Source organism: Heloderma suspectum, chromosome 12 (assembly GCF_057233095.1).
Source record: "Heloderma suspectum isolate Gila_16-S chromosome 12, 16-S_ref, whole genome shotgun sequence".
Classification (NCBI taxonomy): Eukaryota; Metazoa; Chordata; class Lepidosauria; order Squamata; family Helodermatidae; genus Heloderma; species Heloderma suspectum.
Window position 1 is genome coordinate 31,547,119 of NC_139469.1, and position 24,183 is coordinate 31,571,301.

General features: G+C 42.6%; 1 protein-coding gene across 4 annotated transcripts in view; it reads right to left on the reverse strand.

Moving 5' to 3' along the window:
* Positions 1 to 24,183, reverse strand: part of USP7 (ubiquitin specific peptidase 7) — a 99,775-nt gene that overhangs the window by 22,127 nt on the left and 53,465 nt on the right. For all 4 annotated transcript variants that reach the window (XM_084818920.1, XM_084818919.1, XM_084818921.1 and 1 more), the window contains exons 3-13: positions 23,959 to 24,157; positions 21,805 to 21,943; positions 20,796 to 20,884; positions 17,863 to 17,971; positions 9,691 to 9,821; positions 6,320 to 6,374; positions 5,441 to 5,521; positions 5,264 to 5,354; positions 4,140 to 4,222; positions 3,870 to 3,979; positions 2,653 to 2,809 (exon numbers count right to left, since the gene is read on the reverse strand). In XM_084818920.1, coding sequence (XP_084675046.1) covers positions 2,653 to 2,809; positions 3,870 to 3,979; positions 4,140 to 4,222; positions 5,264 to 5,354; positions 5,441 to 5,521; positions 6,320 to 6,374; positions 9,691 to 9,821; positions 17,863 to 17,971; positions 20,796 to 20,884; positions 21,805 to 21,943; positions 23,959 to 24,157 — 1,244 coding nt within the window. The remainder of the gene's footprint in view (positions 1 to 2,652; positions 2,810 to 3,869; positions 3,980 to 4,139; positions 4,223 to 5,263; positions 5,355 to 5,440; positions 5,522 to 6,319; positions 6,375 to 9,690; positions 9,822 to 17,862; positions 17,972 to 20,795; positions 20,885 to 21,804; positions 21,944 to 23,958; positions 24,158 to 24,183) is intronic.

Below are 24,183 nucleotides of genomic sequence, written 5' to 3' on the forward strand. Positions count from 1 at the left end.
AATGTGGTGATGAGTGGGAACAGACTCTAGAAACAGCATATCTTGGATGTTTTGATTTCAACAAATGATAACTTAAGTTTTTATTGACAAAAGCAAGTTTGTGCTCACAAACAGCACCAAAGAGAGAAGAGTTAATGAAAAACGAGAAAATGGAAGGAGCAACATGGTCTGGTCAAATCTGGAGAATTGGCCATGAGTCTAGGAGACTTGAGCTCACACCCCATCCCTGCATGCAGTGAAGCCTCTTTCCTAGCTCCAGTTCCCTTCCTGACCTGTAAATGGGAAGAACAACGGCCTGCCACACAAAGCTGAACAAAAAGCAAACCAAGAATGTGAACAATGTTCTTTAAATGAGGAATATAAAATGCCTTGAGATAAATTTTCATATAAATTGAATATAAATTGTCTTGAGATTCTAACACACAAGTGTAACTAGGGATTTCTATTACTGTCCTTGTTCGGTTAATGTTCACTCCTGAAAAAGCCCAACCTGGACCCAGAGGATGTTAACAATTATAGGCCAGTGGCCAACATCCCCTTCCTGGGCAAAGTGCTTGAGCGGGTGGCTGTAGAACTCCAGGCACTGTTGAATGAAACGGATTATCTAGATCCATTTCAGTCGGGCTTCAGGCCTGGTTTTGGAACGGAAACTGCCTTGGTCGCCCTGTGGGATGACCTCTGCCAGGAGAGGGACAGGGGGAGTGCGACCCTGTTGATTCTCCTGGACCTCTCAGCGGCTTTCGATACCATTGACCACGGTATCCTTCTGGATAGGCTGTCTGGGTTGGGAATTGGAGGCACTGAACTGCAGGGGTTCCGCTCCTACTTGGATGGCCAACTCCAGAAGGTGGTGCTGGGGGATTATTGCTCTGTGCCATGGCAACTGTGCCATGGGGTCCCACAGGGCTCTATTTTATCCCCCATGCTGTTTAACATCTACATGAAACCGCTGGGGGAGGTTATCCGGAGGTGTGGATTGAGGTACCATCAATATGTGGATGACACCCAGCTCTACCTCTCTTTCTCATCAAAACCAGGTGGGGCAGTGGCTGTTCTGAATCAGTGCCTAGGCACAGTAATGGACTGGATGAGGGCTAATAAAATGAAACTCAATCCAGACAAGATGGAGGTACTGTTAGTGGGTGGTTTGTCTGCCCGGCTAGGTGATATTCAACCTGTTCTGGAGGGGGTTGTACTCCCCCTAAAGGATCACGTTCATAGTTTGGGGGTGCTCTTGGATCCAGAACTGTCACTTGAGGCACAGGTGAACTCAATGGCACGGAGCACTTTTTCTCAGCTTAGGCTGGTATACCAACTACGCCCGTATCTGGACAGAGATAGCCTAGCTACAGTTATCCATGCTCTGATAACTTCTCGTCTGGATTACTGCAATGCGTCATACGTGGGGCTGCCTTTGAAAATGGTCCGGAAACTTCAGCTGGTCCAAAATAGGGCAGCAAGATTGTTAACAGGGACTGGCCTGCGAGCTCATATTACGCCAGTACTTTTTCAGCTGCACTGGCTGCCAGTCCATTTCCAGGCCCGATTCAAAGTCCTGGTATTAACATTTAAAGCCCTTAATGGCTTGGGGCCAGGTTATCTGAAGGATCGCCTCCTCCCATATGTGCCTGCCCGGACCTTAAGATCATCGTCAACGACCCTTCTCTGTGAACACCTGCCAAAGAAATGAGGCGGGTGGCTACTAGGAGGACGGCTTTCTCTGCTGTGGCACCCCGGCTCTGGAATGAGCTCCCTAGTGAGGTTCGCCTGGCACCTACATTGTATTCCTTTCGGTGTCAGGTGAAGACCTTTTTATTTTCCCAGGCATTTTAGCTTTCTAAACTTTTATCTTTGTTGTTTTAAATCTGTATTTTAAACTCCTGCACTGCTGCTAGGTTTTATTGTGGTTGTATTATTATATTGTGGTTTTAATGTTCTATTTTAAATTGTTTTATTGTGTGCTGTTTGGTTTTAATTTTTGTGAACCGCCCAGAGAGCTTCGGCTATTGGGCAGTATAGAAATGAAATAAATACATAAATAAAAATATTAATGGAGGGACTAAAGGGGGTAATACGTAGCCTGCAAAATGCTGACTTTAGCTGGCTTGCTAGGACACAAACATGCCCTCAAAGTAACTTCCCTTAGAAATGAGCAACAGCAGCCAGGGATAACTTGAGTTCTCCTCTCAACTCACAGAGTTTAATGCTATTTTCTAAAAAGTTCAGGTTGGTTTTATTTCTGTACTCACAATAAGCCATAACAGAACACCATATACAATAGAGAATATTGTCTAATGGGCCAAAAGTACACAAGCAATTTCCAGGTGTGTACAGAGATTTTTTAGCTCCCTGTTCCTGGTTGCCATCCCCCCACAAAGATAAGGGGCCTGCCAAAACAACATCCTATGAGATGGAAGGTGCTCCAGGCAGAAGGAAAAATCAGCCACCCCTCCCATGACAGTGTACTGACATTCCAGGAGACTCTCCTTAGATGCCAATGCATTGTGTTGAGGAGCCTATACTGCAATAGAAAGCTTAAGCTTAGGTTTCAAAATTACTTTATTAAAGGTCTTTCAGCAGGCTTTAAAAGGATCCTACACTACAATTCTGTAAATAAATAGTTAAGAGGTCAGCTCTTTTTCCATTACTTACTTTTCCATCCCCTTTAGGGTTCAAGTAAACAACATAATGTCCACCATGGTTATCTCCACTGTGTACTAGCACTGCATGAAGTATGTAGTTTGCAGCATCTTTAGGATCTGTTTTTTGCAAAAATTCATCAAGAGGCAACTGATCTGGAAATTCAAACCTTTTTTTTTTTTTTTAAGAAAAAGAAAAGAAGAATTGATTGCCTGAGAATGAATGCAGACAAATAAGCTTCTCTTGGAACAAGAGTTTAACAAATCATAAATGCATCATCCTTGATGATCAGTTGCACTGCCAGCTTCATAAGTCCTAAGTTTCACTGCTGCAAAATTTCCTGCAGCTAAGTCTATGGGATGTTGCCAAAGGTCCTGCTCAAGATGTAGTTTTCCTACTGCAAGCGTTGAGACCAGGCTATCAGCTCCAAGAACTGCAGGTAAAAATTCAGTGGAGAACCAAGAGCAGGTGATTGTTATGAGACTACACAGGGGTGATGTAAGAATGTAACCCCAATTACTCTAAATCCATGTACACCAGCCCCATCCCAAACTTCAGCTGTTACAACACAAGTCTCTGCTAGCTTAGCAACAACTAAAGGGGTGGTCTACAAAAGATCTGCAGAGTGAAGCAGAATATCTTTATTCCATTTGCTGCAGGGGAGGGGAGGCCAAAGAGACATGGGAAGTCAGGCCATAGGTCCACCTAGCTTCGTGCTGTCTATACTGATGGAAGCAGTGGCTCTCCCAGGTTTCAGACAGAAGCACTTTCTGACTGTACCTGGAGACGCTGGGGATTGAACCTAGGACTTTCTGCATGCAAACCAATGAGCTACACCTTCTCCATAAAAATTGTGGATGGAGAGCAATTCCCTCACCAAGGCTCCCAGCCAGCACAAGATGGTAAGGCAAACCTTGTGCCAGTACTGTGAGGTCTCAACCCATTCTAGATTTAAGCACGTTAAACTAAGCACAGGATTGCACATGATCTGAAAAAGTAACTTTTTAACATCAACGCATTTATATGGTGCACCATATAATATCATCACTGTGTGGAGATAAATGACTAACCACACTACAAAATTAAATGTGTCCATTTCTTAGGAATCATCATTACCTTGTTCCTCAACTCCTAAGAAGAAATTTAAATGCCACAATCTAGAAAGAATTCTGGCAATCACTTAACAATTCAACGTATCTTAGTTTTGGCTTTAATACAATATTTATTACCTATCGTTTATCTTGATGTTCTGGTCAGTCTGGGGATCATACATGAACCTCATAAGTTGTAGATGCAACACAGGTGGCAATGTTAGGAACTTTACACCTTTTTCTGCTTCCTGCATGATAAAGGAAGAAATACATGGATGTACAGAGGAATTACCATTAGGCACTAAACAAAGCATTTCACACGCAAAACATAAGCAACATATTCTTTAGCATGGAGAGCGATCTTGGAAGCTTTTATCATGACAGAGATATGGATCAGGTCTAACATACCTGCAAACCATGTTCTCCTGCATCATATTTATTATCCCCATCCAGCTGTTCCACTGCAACATAATCAATGAAGGATTCAAATACTGAAAAAGAAAAGGGAATGAAGGAGAGAGGTTTACCAGTTACACAGACTCCATGTGCAAACAGCAAGAAATATTTTAAACCCCACTCCCTACTCTAGTGCACATTTTAAACAAAATTTGTTCTACGTGGTTCATCTTACAGCATCTTTGCTTTTAGTGGCAGAACAAATGCTGATAGACAAAATTATGATCTAGATTGACAGCTCTGCTTAATTTTTATTTATTTATTACATTTCTGTACCGTCCCATAGCAAAGCTCTCTGGGCGGTTTACAGAAATTAAAACATAAAAATGCAATATAAAAACTTTAAAAGCCATTTACATAAAAGCACACAGACAATATACAGAAACAACGTATAACTAAAAACAACTTTGAACAGTCAGTCATAACTAAAGACACATGCAGGACCAATTAAAACTGCTTAATTTTGTTGGTTCGTGTCACGATCAGCCAGTGAAGACAAGCCACTGAGCGTATTCAGACATTAATAATGCATGTCCATCCCCTACCCCTATGGGGAGAATCTTAACACGCGATCCAGGTGGCATGACATTTATTTGGCAACTGTGTCCCTATGCTGCAACAAAAATTCCTGTTCTTCCAATGGGTGGAATAGAGGGAAGGGGAAATACTGCATTCAAGTCCATGTGATACAGCCTGGATCAGACATTAACCTTTCCCAATGCGGAGGGGCATTCAGCCAACAACTTGTCATGCTGAACCAGAATCAAAGATTCAGAAGTGTCCCAGAGGTCATTGTTCAATTCCTTGCCTCAAGCAGAAATTGCATCAAAGGTGGCGCTCCTCAAAAGGCGCTAATAGGGCAATAGCTCCAGATAATAGATTCAAACAAGTCAAGCTAGAAAACGAGAGAGAGGAGAGGGCAAGGGTCCCTCAGGGTCTCTGGCTATACTGAGCCTGGTGTTTTTGGGGGGTGGACGTGGTGGGGGATTAATTCTCAAGATGACAAGATATAGCAGGCAGAACACCAAGAGTTTTATTCAAGCATGTGAATTTCTGAACAGACAATATAAACTTACTATTTTTCTTTCCCTTTATACTTAGTTGGATGTCATAATAATCCTCTATTCGTTCAGACCGATAGTCTACGTGTTTGCACTGAATATACGACTGGAAGCAAATATAGAACAGTGAGATACCAAGAAGAGAAGCTATCCACCCCTCACCCCCAGTTAGCTTACAATCCAAATACATACCACCATTTTCCCCCTGAATAATTTAGGGATAGTGCCTTCTACACAGGTGCCTTTCATTTTATTTTCAACATTATCAAGCAACTGAAATAAACAAAACAGAAATCTTGCATCAGAAATGCACATTTATTAATGTGATTTATGTATCTTGCTGTTCCCTTCCGAAAGTTCAGAGAAGGGGAGCTCCCAGTGATCTCCCACTCAGGCACTAAAATGAAATTATTTTGTTCAGTTTTAATTCTAGCTGAAAGTTCTTAAATGCTTCAGAATGACATTTTCTCAATAAAAACAGTAGGAAGATCCACTACTTACTGGAAAACATACTTACATAATACTTTATCTCTTGTGAGTGTTTTCCTCGCACTTATATGTTACTCTGCCAACAAATCACCATGGCCATTCCACATAAGGTTCATCTTACATCCCCCAAATCCACTTTCAGTAGTGGTTATTTTCTGAAGACAGAGGTGCTAAGCTAGCTTGCCTGGACACCATGTCCTCCAGCCATGAAGCTCAGCTCAGTGACCTCAAATGAGGAACAGCTGGTTGTAGCTCCTCAGTGTGGAAGGAAAAACACTCTGCACAGGCACACTAATGACTGCCCAAATTCCAGGGCTGAGATCTGACAATCAAGACAGACTCCAAAGCCGAGCACTGGCTCAAACGAAACCTGAAATATTAGTAGTGATGACCGAGGGGGCAATCCTGCAGGAAGCAATTCTACATAACCCCATGGAAGTGAATGGGAGCTCTTCTGCAGCTTCTGTTCATTTCAATGGGGCTTGTGCAAGAAAGCTTCCTTCTTGTTAGTGAAATGCTATGCGTAACTGCCATCAATTCTGTAGAAATATCCTGAAGAGAAGAAGGGGAAATAATACGTACCACTCGACATAGCTCCTGAACGTCATGTTGCATGAAGCTGTCTAAAGTCTCCCATCTTTATTAAAAAGTGAAACAAAATTTGCTGCTTACAAACTGATAACATTTGAAAAGAAACTGAGAAATATCAGAAATATCTGGTCTTGTGCACTAACAAAAAGGGCAGGTAAAAATGAAGAAGGTGCAACTAACTGAAATCCCAGTATGAGAAATGCCTCAGAAACTGTTTCTTCATGTATCACAAAACCAGCGCTCTGATCTCTTTGCAGGGACAAATGTGTGTTGGTAGTCTTATGTCACCGTGCATGTCTGTTTAACAGAAAAGTAAACTCGGGGGAAAATCTTCCCACACGAAGCAGAAACCTTGGAAAATCAGGATTCTACATTGCGCAGTGAGCCTCTGTGGATACAGACGTCCACTCACAACACAAGAAGGGTGATGAGATCAGTGATGGAGAAGGTGGAGCTAGCACACCTGTCCCCACCCGCCCTCCTTGCGTGCAGAGCCTACAGTGATAAAGGACACCTGCAAAGGGCTGTAACCTAGCCAGAAATACAATCTGCCGTTATTGGTACCAAATACGGTCTTGCAGTGGCTTTATTTGTAACCTAAAGGCCCATGCGCTTTCGCGTGGGGGGGAGGGGCTGATGGCGAGTCCCAGAACTTTCTCCAGCATGACTCGCATCCTACTCCTCACGCTCCTATCCATCACTGGGGCCACCGCCACTGCCACCTTCCAGGCTCCGGATGCCTCAAAACAATAGTTTTTATTCAAAGGAGACGTCTACCGAGGCGGACTAGTGGGACTCTGCCTCCGGTTTCCAAAATGGATGGCAGTGTTATAGACGCATTGTAACAGAATATTGGGAGCTTCCTGCTTTGTAAACATATATGTGTATGCAGAACATGGGAAGCTGCTTTATGCCAGATCAGACTATTTGTCCATCTAGCCCAGCTCTGTCTACACCAAATCGCAGCTGCTCTCCCTGGACAGTGTAAGCCACCTAGCAAACTTCTGCTATTGGGCGGCATGTAAACACTCTAATTAAATAAATCTCCTGCCGAGACTCTTTTAACTGAAGAGGCTAGGGATTGAACCTGGTTCGTTCTGTGCGCCACCAGAGCTATGGTCCCTCCCCAAAGAGTCACTACATCACCAGCCTAACTCAAGGTGTTGGTTTTGACCTTTAAAGCCCTACACGGTTTGGGACCACGTTATCTGAAGGACCACCTACACCTATATGAGCTTGCCCAAGCATTAAGAGCAGCATCAGAGGCCCTACTCCCTGGCCCACCAGCAAGAGCAATGAGGGGTGTGTGTGTGTGTGTGTGTGTGTGTGTATACACCAGGGGTAGAGCTTTCTCAGTGGTGGCCCCACGTCTCTGGAACTCCCTCCCCAGGGAGATACACATGGTCTCATCTCTGCTTGCTTTAAAAAAAACCCTGAAGATATATTTATTCCAATCTGCATCTGGTGTTCAAAAATTATTAGCTGCTCATGCATTTGTGTGTATTCAACTGTAATGTGCATGTTAATGTTTTTGTAATATTGTAAGCCATCTTGTGAGGGCAGTGCATTCTGAAAGGTGGCTTTAAAACCTTTTAAATAAATAAATCAAGGTAAAGGTAAGGTAAAGGTGTCCCCAACCAGTCGTGTCCGACTCTAGGGCGTGGTGCTCATCTCCATTTCTAAGCCGAAGAGCCAGCGCTGTCCGAGGACGCTTCCGTGGTCATGTGGCCGGCATGACTGAACACCGAGGTGCACGGAACGCTGTTACCTTTCCTGATGAAGCGGTGCCTATTTATCTACATGCAATTTCTTGCTTTCGAACTGCTAAGTTGGCAGAAGCTGGGACTGAAGACGGGAGCTCACTCCGTCACGCAGCACTCGGGTCTCGAACTGCTGTCCTGCCGACCTTCCGGTCTGCAGTTCAGCGTCTTAACCACTAAGCCACCGCGGCCCAAATAAATAAATAGGCACCGATAAATTCCTGCCATGGTGTGTGTGGGTGGGAGGGAAGGATTTCTATACTACAAGGATCCGTTGCGGATGCAAGAGCCAGATGATGAAAACTGGCTATTAACTTTCTATATAAGGAAGGTGTTTGCCATGGTTCCAGACAAGGGATGCAACAAAGCTAACTCCCAAATTACTCACCTCAGTGAAGGCAGCATGTGGCATGGCCACATTTATTCACTGCCAAAGTGTGCTGCAGTAAATACAGCTGCAATCTTCAATTGATTAATCAGTTAGATTAACCAATTTTAATTCAACTTTTAATTAAACTCCTAATTAAATGAGGAACCATCTATATCTCTCTATCTATAGAAGTGTGTGCGCGCACGTGTGCATGAGAAATGGACTAACAACAGATTCACTGCAAAATATATTTAGAGCTAAATGTTTCAGCTTCCACCCTCATCAGTAGGTGTGGAGCTAAATGGACACCAAGAGTGGTAGTTTGGAGTGCTGGGAGATAAAAATTCCTAGGGAGAAAAAAAAGAGTTTATGAACTGTTATAATGCTTATGAATTGTCCTCCAAATTAAGGCCATATAAACTATGGGTTCTGAGTCCGCAGATTCAGAAGCTTTCCTTTTTGTTAAGACATTTTAACTCACCTGCATATGTCCCTCAGATTTACAATTGCTTCCGATTGAACAAAGGACACTGACATGCTTGATTCAAAATTCATAACCATTATACCAATTCATACCTTTTTTTTCTCCTTATGAATTCTTATCTCTCAGCATTCCAAACTGCCACTCTTGGTATCCACTTAACATCACAGCTACTGATGAGGGCAAAACCCAAACATTTATCTCTAAACATATTCTGAAATTACTCTGTTGTTAGTCTATCTCCCTTATATATTTGAACTTAAAACTGACTGCATCCAGAGCCTCCTTGTTGCTTTGCGGTTGTGCTGCTTTACACACACACACACACACACTGTGTGCGTGTGTGTGTGTGTACACATATATATTAATGTTAAGTGCTGATAAAAACGGCAGATGGCAAACACAATCTTAAAGCAACATTTTCCCTTCTTTCATGCAAAGGAGAAATGCCTCTTATAAGATGCCTGCAATAACACGCGTGTGCATCATCTACAACAAAAAGTATGCTTCTTCCTTCAGATATTATAGTTCTCAATATGGAAATCTAATCAACAAATTAACTGATTAAAATTCATACAATTACTCAATTAAAATTTCATTAACCAGATTGTAACCCAAATAATAAGACGCAGCCCATAATGGGCTTCATACAATTTAAAAGGCCATAAAAACAGATTTGAGAAGTCACCGAAACTTTCGTTAAGTAGCTGCCCAGCCATGAAGAGCTATTTGATATCTTACCAGCACTTACCCAAAAGATTTTGTTAGTTTCTTAGTTCCTACTGGTTTGTCGCTATGCTGAAGCTCATAGAACACTCTCTGCAATGCTAAAGGAACACTTTTCGATGAGTCATCTCCTTCTGTGGGCATCATGTACACAGCCTAAAAAAGCAACCAGTTTAATGAGGTCTATGGAAAAGGGTTTCATAGCAATGTCATTATTCAATTCATCCATTTCATCCTAATAAAAAAAACTGCCACATTGACAAACATCTGCCTGCATACTCTGCAGACATTAAGAGAGTGGGGAAGTACCTTGCAATATCCAACGTCTTCACATCATATTGCTTACAGTGGACAGTTGGTTTTATCAGACTGACAGCTTAATCTTCAAGGTACCCAAATGGTTGTAGCACCAGGGAAAGCTAATTGGCACCCTATGTCCTGTTTTGTGCGCTGGCATTTGTTGCTTGTATGTGAGTGAACCCTTTGGTACAACACTGCACCAGGTGGGGGGGTTTGTGTGTGTGTGTGTGTGTGTGTGTGTGTGTGTGTGGCGGGGGGAGGAGAATCCCTGGACAGGAAAGCCCTTAGTATCCTTTTTTTTGCCTCGTCCCCAGTCCTCTCTACACATATCTCATTCTTGCTGTGCCCCAGACTCCAGGTGCCGCAGACAACGATTCTGATACAGAGGAGACAGCTACAGAGGCAAGTGAGCAGGATCCTCCCTCAGGGATCCCAGAGACAGCAAACCAGTCTGAGGAACAGAGAGGAATATGAATCCACACCTCCATCACGCCTCCCAAAGCCACTCCCTCACCTGTAAACTGAAGGCCACCAAGTGATGCTGGAGTGCCAGCTCCAAGCTGGGCACTGCCCTTCCATCCTTGCTAACTTGCAGCTGAGGGCAGGCCTTGACCACTTGCTCAGCAAGGCTTCTTTGCTGTTTTGGTGCGCAACAGAGTTCAGACCCTTGTCAGAACAACTTCCACTGCGACTGGAAGTTTGCAGTGGGAGCTGTCTAGGGTCCTACCCTGCCTAACTCCATTTAAGCTCCTATCAGACCCACAACACAGGTCGGTGTCCTCCAGATCTTGGTCACTACCTCGCAGGATTTTCAGCTATGCTGGAACAAGACAATTTGTTCTGTTTGTTGTACTATCTCAAGTCAATGTCTAAATTCAATATCATGGGCATTTCCTAGGGCAGCATGTCTGCTCTCACTACTGTACAGGTTCAAGTGCCCTTGGAACCAATTGTATTTGCTTTGCACAGCAGACGCCTGAATTGAGTCAAAATCTGGGGAAGCTTTTGCCATAGATAATTCTTATGCTATCCCTTCTGACTTAGCTAAGGCAAAGTTAACCGCAATGTATCTTGCATGAGAGAGGAGTGCTGTCTAGTCTGACTGCATTCTACAAAGCAAAAATGCAAAATTCAGACAGCAAGAATCTTCGTATTACTAATTAGAATTTCGATACTACCCAGCAACTCCTTGAGTCGTTAAAGAAATGAGATATATTTATTGTTCAAGGCTATGACTTATCTTTCAATCTGGAGTGGTAAATAATATCGCTTATTCAGTAGGGATGTTGCAAGCATCTGCCTGGGACTAGGAGTCCGGTAGACTCCCCCATGTCTGCCACCCCAGATCCCATTGCCAAGCCGCAAGACGCTTGCAGACCCAGTCACTGAGTGCCCCAGCGCCTGTCAAGCAGCTGAGAGCAGCCCAGCTTCTTTGCAAAGAAAGAGACCGGGAGGGCTGCAGAGCCAGCAGGGGCAGAAGGCCCCATCGCCACACACCAACCACTCATTGTCCTCTCCTCCTTGTGCAAAATGGCAGCAACTCGCAATGAGGGCAGATGGCCTCATTGGCCACTTGCCAAGCCACTGAGAAGCTTGCATGGAGCTATGAGGAGGGACGGGTGACTGGCGGTTTGATGAGCGGCCAACGAAGCCAGCGTGGGTGAGTCTGTCCATCCCTTCTATTCAAATGTAAAAGGGCAGCAAACAACGACCATAAACTTTTGAGGAATGACTCTTGTTCAGTGGTAGAACACACGTTCTGCATGCAAAAGGTCCCCAGCTCAGTCCCTGGAATCTCCAGACAGGGCTAGGAAAGACCCCTGATGAAACCCTAGGACAGCCACTGCCAGTCAGCATCTTTTTCAGTCCAAGAGCCGAACTCCAATCTGGGAAAGGACTCAGGGGCCACATTCCATCTGTGGCCAGGGGCCAAAGCCAAGATGGGTGTGCCCAAAGACAGTGAGCGGAGCCGCAATGTGACTTACCAATTTTAAGCCTACTCATAAAGCATGCAGGACAAGCTTCTGCATGTTAACTCAGAAGTATGCCGCTGATCAGAGGTAAGAACCTTTCCCTGCTGAGTGCTGAGAAAGGAAGCCTTCCAAGATAATATTCAAATGGGAAGGATTGAGAACAGCAGTGAATTTAGACCAGGGCCCCGAAAGGGATTAAGATGTAAAGTGACAAAAGGCTGTATTCCGTCTGAGTTAATCAATGAGTGGGAAAACAGATCGTATGAGTTCAGTGATGATAGAGTGAGGAAGGAAACTAAAACCACAGAATGCACAATAAAGGGAATTAGAGAAACAGCTTGTAGAAGTCAGTATCAGGATAAAGGCAACCTGTGGCTGTGCAAAAGAGTCTCATATCACAGGGCCCATGTTATGTTATTAAAATCAATGTTTTGCTGGTTAAAGGGAGATCTGCTGGGCCTCAAACCTTCCTGGAAATTGTTCCCATGTATCTGGAAGCATCCCCCCACCCTCCATCACAGATGTGGTGGGCTGGCAATGGGAGAAAAGCCATCTGAACACATTTAAAGGCACTGTTACTACTACTCTCTTTCCACTGCAGAGCCCCGACATCCAGAATAGGTTCTGGGGCTCAACCCTGGTTCAGATATCAACAAAAATAACCTCTGAATATTTAAAAAAAAATAACCAGTGCATGATGCAGGCTTAACCACGGCTAGGAAAAAGAAAATGTCTTAACTTCTTGCCTTAACCCACAGTAGCCCAAGTGCAGTAAAAAATTGAAACTAGCAGTCCATTGTTTTTATTATTATTTATATAGCACTTATAATTAAGCCCTTTATAATTGAAAACCCCCAACAAAGGGCCCTGGCCCCAGGCTCACAATCTAAGAGACACAACACAGGTAGGGAAGGGGGAAAGGAAGGAAGAAACAGGGTGTTAAATAGCTCGGGTTTACAATTTTAAGGGTGCAATCCTATGCAGGTTTAGATAGGAAAAAAGCCTACAACTCCCAGTATGCCCCAGCCAGCTATGCTGGCTGGGGCATGCTGGGAGTTGTAGGCTTTTTTCCTGTCTAAATTTGCACAAGATTGTGCCCTAAAAAAGCAGTCTGAAAAAGCCCGAGAAAACAGAGTTTTAAGAAGTCATTAAGAAGACGACAAAGAAATTATGCAGCCAATATTAGCAGGAAGATAATTCCAAAGAAAAGGACCACTAATAACAGCAAAAGGAGAAATAGGAGAAGAGCAGGTGAGGAGACATGTCATGAAGAGAACTGGAAGGAACACACAACTGAAGAAGTGATTTAAAGCTGAGAAGTAGAATTTTAAGTTAAATGTGGAAAGTAAATAGAGGGCAATGAAGTTCACCAAAAAAAAAAAGAGGGTCATCAAAATAGGAAGGACAAAAAACAAGAAAGAAGAAGGCAGATGAAGTATTTCCAGTTTGCCTTTCCTGGACAAGGTAATCAAGAAGATAAGGGCTGGTCACCCCCAGACATGGTATATCACCTGCTTTGACACATCTATGCTGGCTGCTAATTCGTCTCTGGACCCAATTCAAAATGCTGGTTCTTGCCTTTAGAGGCTTCCTTAGAAGGTTTCCGTGTATCAAATGAGCTGCCAGCTGGGCAGGAGGAACGATGGAGGTGATTTTTCCTCTCCGTCCTCCTTTTGTTTCTCCTCTAGAGGGGTTTTTGAGCCTGTCTAGAGAGGGCACATCGGTGGGGGCTGGACAGACTATAGGATTTCTTGTATTCTGGCCTTTCCTCTCCCCTCCCAGTAGAACACCCTCTTTTTCTTCCCTCCAAGGCCACATTTGCAACCACAGGAAGCAGCCGGTGCAGTTCTTTCCAAGGTGTCTACGAGGAGGCGAGGAAGGGGGATCAGAACTTGTCCTCCCGAGGTTGTACCAGTGTCTACGGCCTCAGGAGGGCGACTTTGAACAATCCTATGCTCTCCGAGACGCTCTCCCAGGATTGCTCTTTCCAAGCCGTAAATGGCTTGGGTTCCCATATTCTCAGGAAGACATCTTCTCCCGTATAAACCTCCCTAACAAGCATTTAAGATCTTCTGAAGAGGCCATGCTCTAGATTAGCCACCACTAGGCACAGGCCCTTCTCTCCCCCAGACTTCTTGACCAAGAAAGATCCATTTAACCTCATCCCTACTAACTTTCCAAAAATAGTCAGTCATTTTTTTGTTTCAGTTGGCCTTTGAAAATTAACTCTTTTCTCCCTGGCCTTTATACAAATTTAGTTGCTGTGCTGTTTCTTTCTTGTTGTTATTTTTATTTTTTTGGTTTATTTAGACTATGTAATTTTATTTAGTTAATTTATTTTATTTAGGGGTGTTTTTACCCCACTCTTCAGCCGAAAAAGGATCCCACAGTGGCTTACAAAGATGAATATTAAGACAGTCCCTGCCCTGGAGCTTACAGTCTAAAAGACATGACACAAAAGGAAAAGGTATTGGGAGGAAGGAGGGGAAGGAAAGCAAATACACCAATTACTTTTTTGGTTTATTTAGACCATGTAATTTTATTTAGTTAGTTCCACTCTTTAAATGAATATGAAAAAATGAAGTAATCAATAAATAAAAGAGGAAAAGTATTACAATAATTAAGATAAGAAATGATAAGAGAATAAATAAGCACTTCTTAGCGTCGGGAGATAGGAACATATCTTAGAAATACTAATATTAAGTCTTGTTCATTGACAAGAGAAAGATAAAGCGGAATGAAGAACAGAACAGATTATGAACTTGATCTGAAGAGTGAATAGGTTAAGAAAAGGAGAAAGAAAAAGGAACATTGGGGATAGACTAAGAATTTGATTCTGCTGAACTATCCAAGACGTGACTATCCAGAGGGTTGAAGCAGAGATTGAAACCAAGAAAAACTGCGGAAATTGGATGAGTAAGTGAGGAAAATTTAGACTAATTAGCAGCAGATAAAACAGCAACAGAAGTGAACATAAATCAAAAGTAAAACCCATCAGGACAGCAAGTCCTGTACCAGAGCTGCTCAGCAACGCAGGTGTGGGACTGGAGGTATCAGAAAAAGGGGTGGACAGAATGAAGGAGCCTGTTGATCTCATGTAGGGGCAAGACCACTCTTGCTCTGGGCGGTTTTGTGAACCACCCAGAGAGCTTCAGCTATTGGGCGGTACAGAAATGAAATAAATAAAAATAAGTAAATAAATAGGTGTTGAAGCTGCAGTCTGCTAATTGAGCAGAAAGAATAGAGGACAAAGGATGAAAGAATATCAAGCAGTAGAGACTGCATTTTACACTAAAAGGGAGCAGAGGAAGGGGAATGCATAATAGTAAGAGGAAAGAGAAAATGATGATAAAAAGACAAATAATTATGATTTGAAAGCGAACCAGAAACAAAACCAAGATCAATACTATTGACTGGTTGAGGGAGGAAGTGATAATCAGTAGAGAGGTGGAAAAAGAGTAACAGATTAAGTTAGTTATGATCTGAGAAAAAGTTGATATGAAGATTCAAGTCGTTGAGCTGAGGAGAAAAAGAAAGCCAAGACTCAAATTCAGTAAAGATGGTAAGTAAATTAAGTAGCCCAAAGCTAAGTAGTGAATGAAAGGAAGTCATGAAAATGGGAAGGAAAATGGTACGAAGAAAATAAATGCTGCCACCTTAACCAAGGAGATGGGGGATATGAGAAAAACCAGAAGAGCCAAAAGAAAAGCCAAAGAATGCACACAGAACTGAGTTTGCGGAGTCTTCATTTTGTTTATTTTTGTTAATGTTCTAGTTTTTATGTTTGTGAAGACAGGAGTGAACATATGGGGGCAACGCACTGACAGAGTGACAGAGCAGGATTTCCAGGGGCCAGGGAGTGGAGCTTCAGTGACCTGCACAGCAGTTTGTTTTTTTAAAAAAAATGCTTGAAAAAGAAAGAAAAAACAGCTGAGATTCTCAGTAAACAGGATTCTATTACCAATATCAAGTTCTGGAGTTTAATACAGAACGTAAATCCCTAAATATGGCCATAAGAATGGGGACCTGAAAGAAACTGAAGGGGGAGGAAGGAGCAAACATTCTTTGACCTTTTAATAGAAGTAAATCCTCATTCTCGCATGGCAGCCAGTTGAGGCTGGTGGTTCCAGATTTGGTGGGGCTGTAAGTCCATTCTGGTTTTCGATCAGAACCAGACAATGACTGCTATTCTTGCTGTTGTTAACATCACTGTTGCTGCTTTTAACATTGTTGTTGGTTTTATTGTTGGCTTTTATTGTTGTTTTTATATTTTTATCACTTTTAATACTGTAATTGCTTTTATGTATTTTATTGTTGTAAGCCGCATTGGGAGGGCTTCTGCCCTGAAAGGTGGTCAAGAAATATTTTAATTAATTGATTAATTACACTCAAAAAACTATAGAGGGTTTCACCTAAAAAGAAAAATAATGGGGGAATCTGGGCATAAATAAATAAATATTGAAGAAAGCTCCCTCAGGGAATGACTACAAAAAACCAGAAAGACAGGCAGAGGCAAAAATATCAAGCTCCTGGATGCAAAAAGAGAGCGGGGGGGGGGGGGGGGGAGAGATCAGGAACAGTTCTTTTGCATAAAGGCCAAAGAAAAACAAAACAAAGAAAAACAGGCTCAACTAAAACACTGACAAGGAAACAGAACAGTTGGGGGGTGGGGAACTTCCTTAATTCTGTTTAGTTTATTGCAAGACCATGAATGGAGTAATTAAGGTAAGAGAAAGACCAAGCACTTTGCTCACTGCAATCTCAAAGGATCAAAGCAGACAGCACTACTTTCAGGCTGAGATTCATCCTGACACATGCCAGAATAGGCAGTAGTTTGTGAAAAACAGCACCTGGGTGGTGAGGTGGAAGTAAGAGAGAGAACGGGCAGGCAGAGCCACCTGAAAAGGGCTTCTGATCCACCTTGCACCTCACCATGGTGTCCCATCTGTTAATGAGCAGGATCTGCCTTCAAGTTAATCCCCACAATTCATAGTAACCAAAAAGGCAAGGTTTTTTCCCCCTCTTCTACAAGTATTGTGGGGTTCCAGAAAAATTCCTTCAGGAATCTCTTTATGGCCAAGAACCCACAGTACCCACAAATAGATTTGTGACAGTACCCACAAACAGATTTTGTATACAAGAGACAACTGTTTCCAGCAGCATCATTCCATAACTAGTGCCTATTAATCTTTTCAGTAAAGTCTTATGCAAACATAACTCAGATCAAAAGGGATCAGTCAAGGATGTGAACCCTTGAACTCTGAAGGCAAAAGTCACAAAGGAACACAATGCAGATCACCTACCAAAACAGAGGCTGTTAAATGCAGCCAATGACAGAATGAATTTACAGCTAGCCGACATTTGAAGTTAAGGCAGAACCTAATTTCAAAATGTTAAGTGGAACCTACTATTTCAGAGGTGCAACCTGCAACATGTCTGACACTAGTGGCAACTGCCACCAGGTGAAACTGCGCTTACCTCTTCCTTTTACTTGTTTTCCATCTCCATTATCTCTATTGCCAACACTGCCTCCCAGTACCTGGAATAGCCCTGTGCGACTGGTTTCCCATGTGTGTGTCATAAGCCCAAGGTTATGGCTCTATGCACAATCATGCTTGCAGTCTTGACAGCTGAAAACAACACAGGGCTATCCCAGCTGCTGGAACAGAATGACAGCACAGGGGAGAAGGTATAGTCCAGGCAGCAGATTGCAGTGGAACTAGAAGCAGTGCACGAGAAGCAGCCACTGCAAAGTAATGACCAGAAAACATGTCATCCTCTGACATGAGTATCAGCTGTAAACTCTTGCACAATCCCACCAGAAAAAAATGTAGGCTGAATAGCCATGGAGGGTCACTCCTATTTCCTAAGCAATTCAGTTGGATACTGATTTTGACAAGGAAGCCACAAAACCCCTTCTTTACCTTTCGTAGCTGGTTTGTGAAAAATAAAGTCTGTAATAAGCTGTTCATGTAACAGGTTGCTCCCTGGTTCTTCAGCCCCACATATCCTGTATGCTTCTTGGAATCCCACCTGCAACAACCATGGAATTGGGTTACAAGAACCACACGCATACAAATCATATACATATTTCAAGTTTATGAATACATTGGACTGTAGTCAAGCTACAAGTATTTCCAGCAATGGAACTCAGATAGTTTAAATGTGCCAGTTGACAAACAGTATATCCATCATGGAACATTTACATATATTCAGAACTCTGCTTAAAAGATGGTAGCAAGACAGATTTACTTCCAAACCAAAATTCATATATGTGAACAGGTATCTTGTCTATGGCAGTATTATAAAATGGTTAGTTCAACACTGAATTAAAGTTCTCAAAATAGCAACACATTTGTCGGATTCGCAATGGACATCCAAGATGATTTAACAAAAGCTGGTTGCTATCCCACAATTCAACCACTTGTTCCACAAAAAGAGTACTGGACAGACCACAGACTGATCCAAACCAGAATGAGAGCGGGTTCTTCCCCAAATACCTATGCAAGGTAATTACTACTGTGGTAAGGGAAGTCTTGATTTCTTTGACCTGCAGATTCCAAGCCTCCTCTTATGCCACTGTTGCTGCTTTCTGCCCACGTTCTTTGGATACAGGATTGTGAGCCTGGTCAAAGAGCTTTGGGAAAGGAATTCTGTTCAGATACCTCTGCTTTTATATTCCAGTGAAGATAGTGAAAAATGCATGCAGCTTTAAAAGAACTGCAAAACAAAACAAATTATTTTTCTGAAACTGTCTAGCATAAGGAACAACATGCTAAAAGGTCCAATAACTAGCTTTTAGCATTTTAGCTTTCTGAACTCTTAGCTTTGCTGTTTTAAATCTGTATTTTAAACTCCTGCACTGCTGCTAGGTTTTATTGTGGTTGCATTGTTATATTGTGGCTTTAATGTTCTATATATTTTAAATTGTTTTATTGTGTGCTGTTTGGTTTTAATTTTTGTGAACCGCCCAGAGAGCTTCGGCTATTGGGCAGCATAGAAATGAAATGAATAAATAAATAAATAAAGCAAGATGGTTTGTTTTGCTCCCCAGTTGTTAGGCTAGCCTTATTACAGGCCAGATAGGGGCAACAACTCTGGGCACTGCAGGCTACCCTCCTGTGGGTTCTCTTCAAAAGCATTGTGTGATTGGTGAGGCCTCTTCCCAGGCACTGAGAAGAGTAGGGGCCATGCTCCAACCAAACAGAAACTGACCTGTTGACAGCACAAAACACTGTCAAGCATGACACCCTCATGCCAGCAACAGTGAATGTATACAGAAATTTACAAAAAATACAGGGTGTACACCTAATATTAAGCTTTGGGCCACCCCAAACCATACATTAACACCACCAGAAGAGCGTCCTCTACAAGATGGCATAAAATCATGTCCAGCAAAATTTTTGGTTTGGATACAAGGCACTGCCAAGCAACAACAACAGATAATGCAGCCTTTCCCAACCTTGTGTCCTCCGGTATGGCCAATGCCCACGCTGGCTGGGAATTATGGGAATTACAGTCCAAGACATCAGGAGGTCAACAGATCAGGGAAGTCTGAGCAATGTATGTATTGCTGAGTATGTAGAAATGAATAGGGAACCAATGGTACGTTGTGTGTCACCGCAAATCATACACCTACACTTCCAGGAGAGTATCTCCTATGAGAAAGCCCAACACTCTGTTTTGGCACAAGACACTTTCAAGTATTTGGGGTGTCCCAAAGCTTGTTGTGGGGTGCACACCTCCAGTTCGTTATTCCTTTCTAAACATGTTAGCTTTTATTAGCATGGGGGTACAAGGCTTGATTGTGTCTTGCGGCCAAAGCATTAACATCAACAGGTGTTCATGCTGATAGAGCAAAAGAAATCTACAAGATTAACTTTAGAAGTATTAGAGACTTTTCCCATAATAATTTGTACTGATAGTAGAAAGACGCAAGTGACCCTATTAAATATCTGAATGCTGAGACGTTTGAAAAGCTAATTTACAAAAACAGGACCCATTTGACCCCACAGAAGCAGAGATATTACAGTGTTGAGTGATTGTTACTTTTCAGCCATTTCCAACAACAATTGGTGATGAAAAAAAAAAACCTGTTTGGCATCAAACTGGACAGTGCAATTTATAGTATGTTGTTTCTTATGCTCGTCTAATTGTTCTCTTGAAAAACATTTTGCAATTATTGTAAAGTTCAACCTTATTTTTACTGGACTTTTAATTGTAGCAAAGGGTCTCCTGCATTTTCGCATGAACAGAAAGAAGGCAAAGGATATTACATTCTCCACTATTCTCCCCATAAAGCCCATGTTCAATGAAACTATGGGGGACACCACAGGATTCTTTTTTTAATTCTGGAAACCAACTAAGAGAAGAATTCTGTGGCATCCTCTCTTTGGGGGTGGTTCTCTTTTCTAAGATGGACAGAACCATCCTGGGAAGGGGTAGAGAGAGATTCAAGTCAGATAACGTTCATGTGAAGGAAGTATTCATGGGGAGGAAATCTACTCCACACACAATGAGAGCCTGTAACCATGCCCCCCCCCCCCCCATCGTATTAAGTCCTCATTCGGAAACTATAAAGTGCGACTTGTAAATGGTTTGTTAAACTAGAATAACCATATGTATGAAAATGGACTGTGTAAGGGATCTTGATTCAATGCAAGAGATTTGATTAGAGCAATGACCTTCAAGTCTTCATCCATTCCTACACTTCCATGATTCTACAAGGGTCCCAGCCAATTATAGATTTTTATAGATATTTGTAGCCAAATTAAGTGCCTCATCTCAACTAACATTTTAAGTTGTACAGGAAAAAAGACATAGGGGGACAAGTTTTTTTAAAGCATATGCTACTTACGCCACACCATGTGGAGCATCCGCTTGAACATACACTTCAAAAGTTACTTTGTCATCTTCTATATAGCCTTTATCTGGATCAGTAACTTCCTACAAAAAAGGATTGACACCAAGAACATCAAAATCAAATGCACATACACAGTAATCTTGTAGATTTTTACGACTCTGACCCATTTGCAAATTAAGGTCAATCAGACTGAGAAGCTGTCGATGACTAGCATTTTTAAAAGCTCTTTTTTAGCCAGCATGCTAGCACATGCGGCTTGACTGCTTCCATTTGGCTCCTGCTGCCAGAAGGAATGGCTAAAGTGCTTGGGAGACTCCATCCCTGGGTTTGGTTAGTATTACATGTTAGCCCAGGATTCTGGCTTGTCTCTCCCTCGACAGAGTTCTCAGTTTGGACATAATGATAACCAAGCAAGGAACAGAGCATCCCTGGTTCCTCTAGCTGCTCCCCCATGAACAGTACGGGTCTCAGGCTATCAACAGACTCCGCTGCCCCCTTACCACCCCTTGGTCCTGTGCCTGTATTGGTAGCTTCACAACTGCAGACAACATAATGGTCGGGGGTGGGCAGGAGGACACACCACATCTGCTTCCTTGAATTGCAGCCAATTCCCCATGTCTCATACTGCCAAAAGAATGGTGAAATTGACACGATCATAGTGGATATGCATGCATCTAGAGCATTGCTCACCACCCCTCATATCAGCAGGACTACTCGGCAGTTCAGAGTTTAACATGAGTCTCATAATGCCCAATGTATTTATTAAATTTTTATCCTCCCCTTCCTCCAAGGATCTCAGAGCAGCATACATGGCTCTCCCTTCACTCAGACCCATTTTATCCTCACAACAATCCTGTGAGGAAGGTTACATGGAGGGGGAACGTAGGAGAGACTGGCAAAAGGTAAAGAGCTTCATGGGTAGGGATTTGAACTGGGTTTTTGTTTTTAGTTCTAGGCCACCTACACCACATTGGGTCTCACACTGTGAAATATGGTTACTTACACTCCACGACATAAAATTAGAAAAGCCCCAGTCATTTTCCTTATGAAAGAACAAGTGGCTGATGCGGCGACTGAAAGATTTCTCATCGTCCTTGTAATTTATTATCTTGAGCACTGCTTGCGCATGACAAGACCATGACCTGCAACAATTAAAGAGATAATACTTGACATATTAAGTTGCAGAGATACACTCATAAATTATGCCTTACTGAGCAAGCCTGCTTTACTTCTTGTCACCCCTGTTTAAAACTTTGCTTCAGCACTCTTCTCAGAGGAATGAGTAATTATTAATATCATGGAAGAGGCTCTTTCTCACGCAGCTGTTTTTATACACTGCTTTCCACAGAAATCTTCCACCTCAGTGAATTATTTTCTTCTAGTGATATCTAAGAATGCTGCAACTCTGCTAAAGCAGCAAGGAACACTCTGAAAGACTTTTGTTACTACAGGTCAAGGAAGAGCACACAGAAAAACCAGTCCCCTGGTAGCTCAATTGCTTGCTCACTCAAACTGAAATGCCAGAGACCCCTTCTGATAGGAACATTACCGTTAAACAGACAAACATGTGAAGTGAACCCTACTGTGGCATCCACTTAATTTTCCAACTCTTTTCTGAGTGCTCCAATCCCAGTCGTAGGACAACAAGTGAGAGCCAGATCATAAAATTCTGCTGGAACCACTCTGCTTCTCCTGTGCCCCACCCTGCCTTGTCAGGGCTGCAAGCTTCAATAAGTTTAAACTGGTAAATCGATCCAACCAAAGCTTTAGTGTACTGAAGGCAGCTTTTAAAAAAACACAAAATGGTAAAGTTCTTGTACTGCCCTCACTAGCTCAAGAGGAGCTTTGGGGAGGAATCCAACGGGGCATTTGTGCCCCCACCGATTCTCTTGTGTCCCGCAGATTCTGTTGTGCAAGTAGTTAGTCCTGCCAATTCCACTGCACGAATGGGACCCACCACTCATGCAACAGAGATCGTTGGAATCTCTGTTTTTCATTGGGGCAGCCTGGCAGAGCTCCCTTATGTGAGCGCTGCCAACCTGTCCCGTTCCAGAAATGAGTGTTTTCACTTGTTTCTGGTTGCCCCAGAAGCACTAAATCTTTGCTCCAAAAGTGCTGGGTGCCGTTTGTGGACACGAATTGTTGTGGCATAAGAGAATTGACAAAGGCATAAAGTATTCAGTATTCTACTCATAATGAATAATATTCAAATTTATTTAAAGGTAAATTAGCCAATGGCTGAAATAAAGCATAGATGATTAATAAATGCTTAAATCAATTGCCAGCCCCACATATTGTCTTATGGAATTTGGCTTTTGTTTGTAGCTTTTGGTTTGTTTTCCTACATTAAGCTTTTGCCCCCCAAAATTGCAACAGCTGACCGAACATTCTAACGTGCTCAGGTAATTTTGTACATTCGTATAACCAGCACCTCACTAGACGGGGACCCTCACCTGCAGTAGTGGATCAAATTTATGCTTCAGGCCAAGACATGAGAAACTTGTACGCAATTATGCCTACTGGAGTCACACACTACTGGCTATTTCCATTATTTGCACTGCATTAGCGATGTGGGTTTTATAAAACCACAAAGGTTAAGTGCTGGAGAACACTGGAATTTATACATTTGGTGCTGATATACTAAATAGGAATCCTTGGACATTCCAACTGTCTGCATCCTCATCTGGCCCATATACTTAGTACTTCCCTATTAATCAGTGTCTATATAGCTGAGAATTAACTACAATTCCATTCTTCCTAATTAAGGGTTCTGCCAATTTCAGAACATTGTATTTCTACACAAAAGCCTGGACAGATAAAAGCAACATCATGAATTTTATTCTCTGAGACTACAACAACTGTCTCTATCCAGTGTTCAATTTACAACTGACAGCAAGGGGCTCACCTCAGGCCTACCAAAACTTTCCAATGTACCTTCCACAATTCTACCTCTTTGTTCCATATCCTCATGCACCCACATCCACACATCCCATTGCCCCAATGCCCTTCCTACCTGCAGATACTTCAATCTCTAATGTCACCCATGTTGTCCAGACCCTATGTTGTCATCCATGAGCACTCATGGATCTTAACAAAATACAATAGGTAGAACAGGAATGCTATATATATATTTATAAAATGATCTGAAGGGTCTTACGTGGAATCAGACTCAGCATTGCACTGAAGAAAGAATCCTACACTTTTTTGGTGCGGCCTGTCTGGGTAAATCCGTGGCATCACCATGATCTTCCATGGAAGGTTCCGTACAAAGCATGGAGGACTTAGGACTGATTCAGTCAACCTGTTGAAACGTTCAACTGTGAACTGAAACGTCGCTTCCGACCTCCAGCTTGTGTCTGCAAAATATGAAAAGAAACCATTA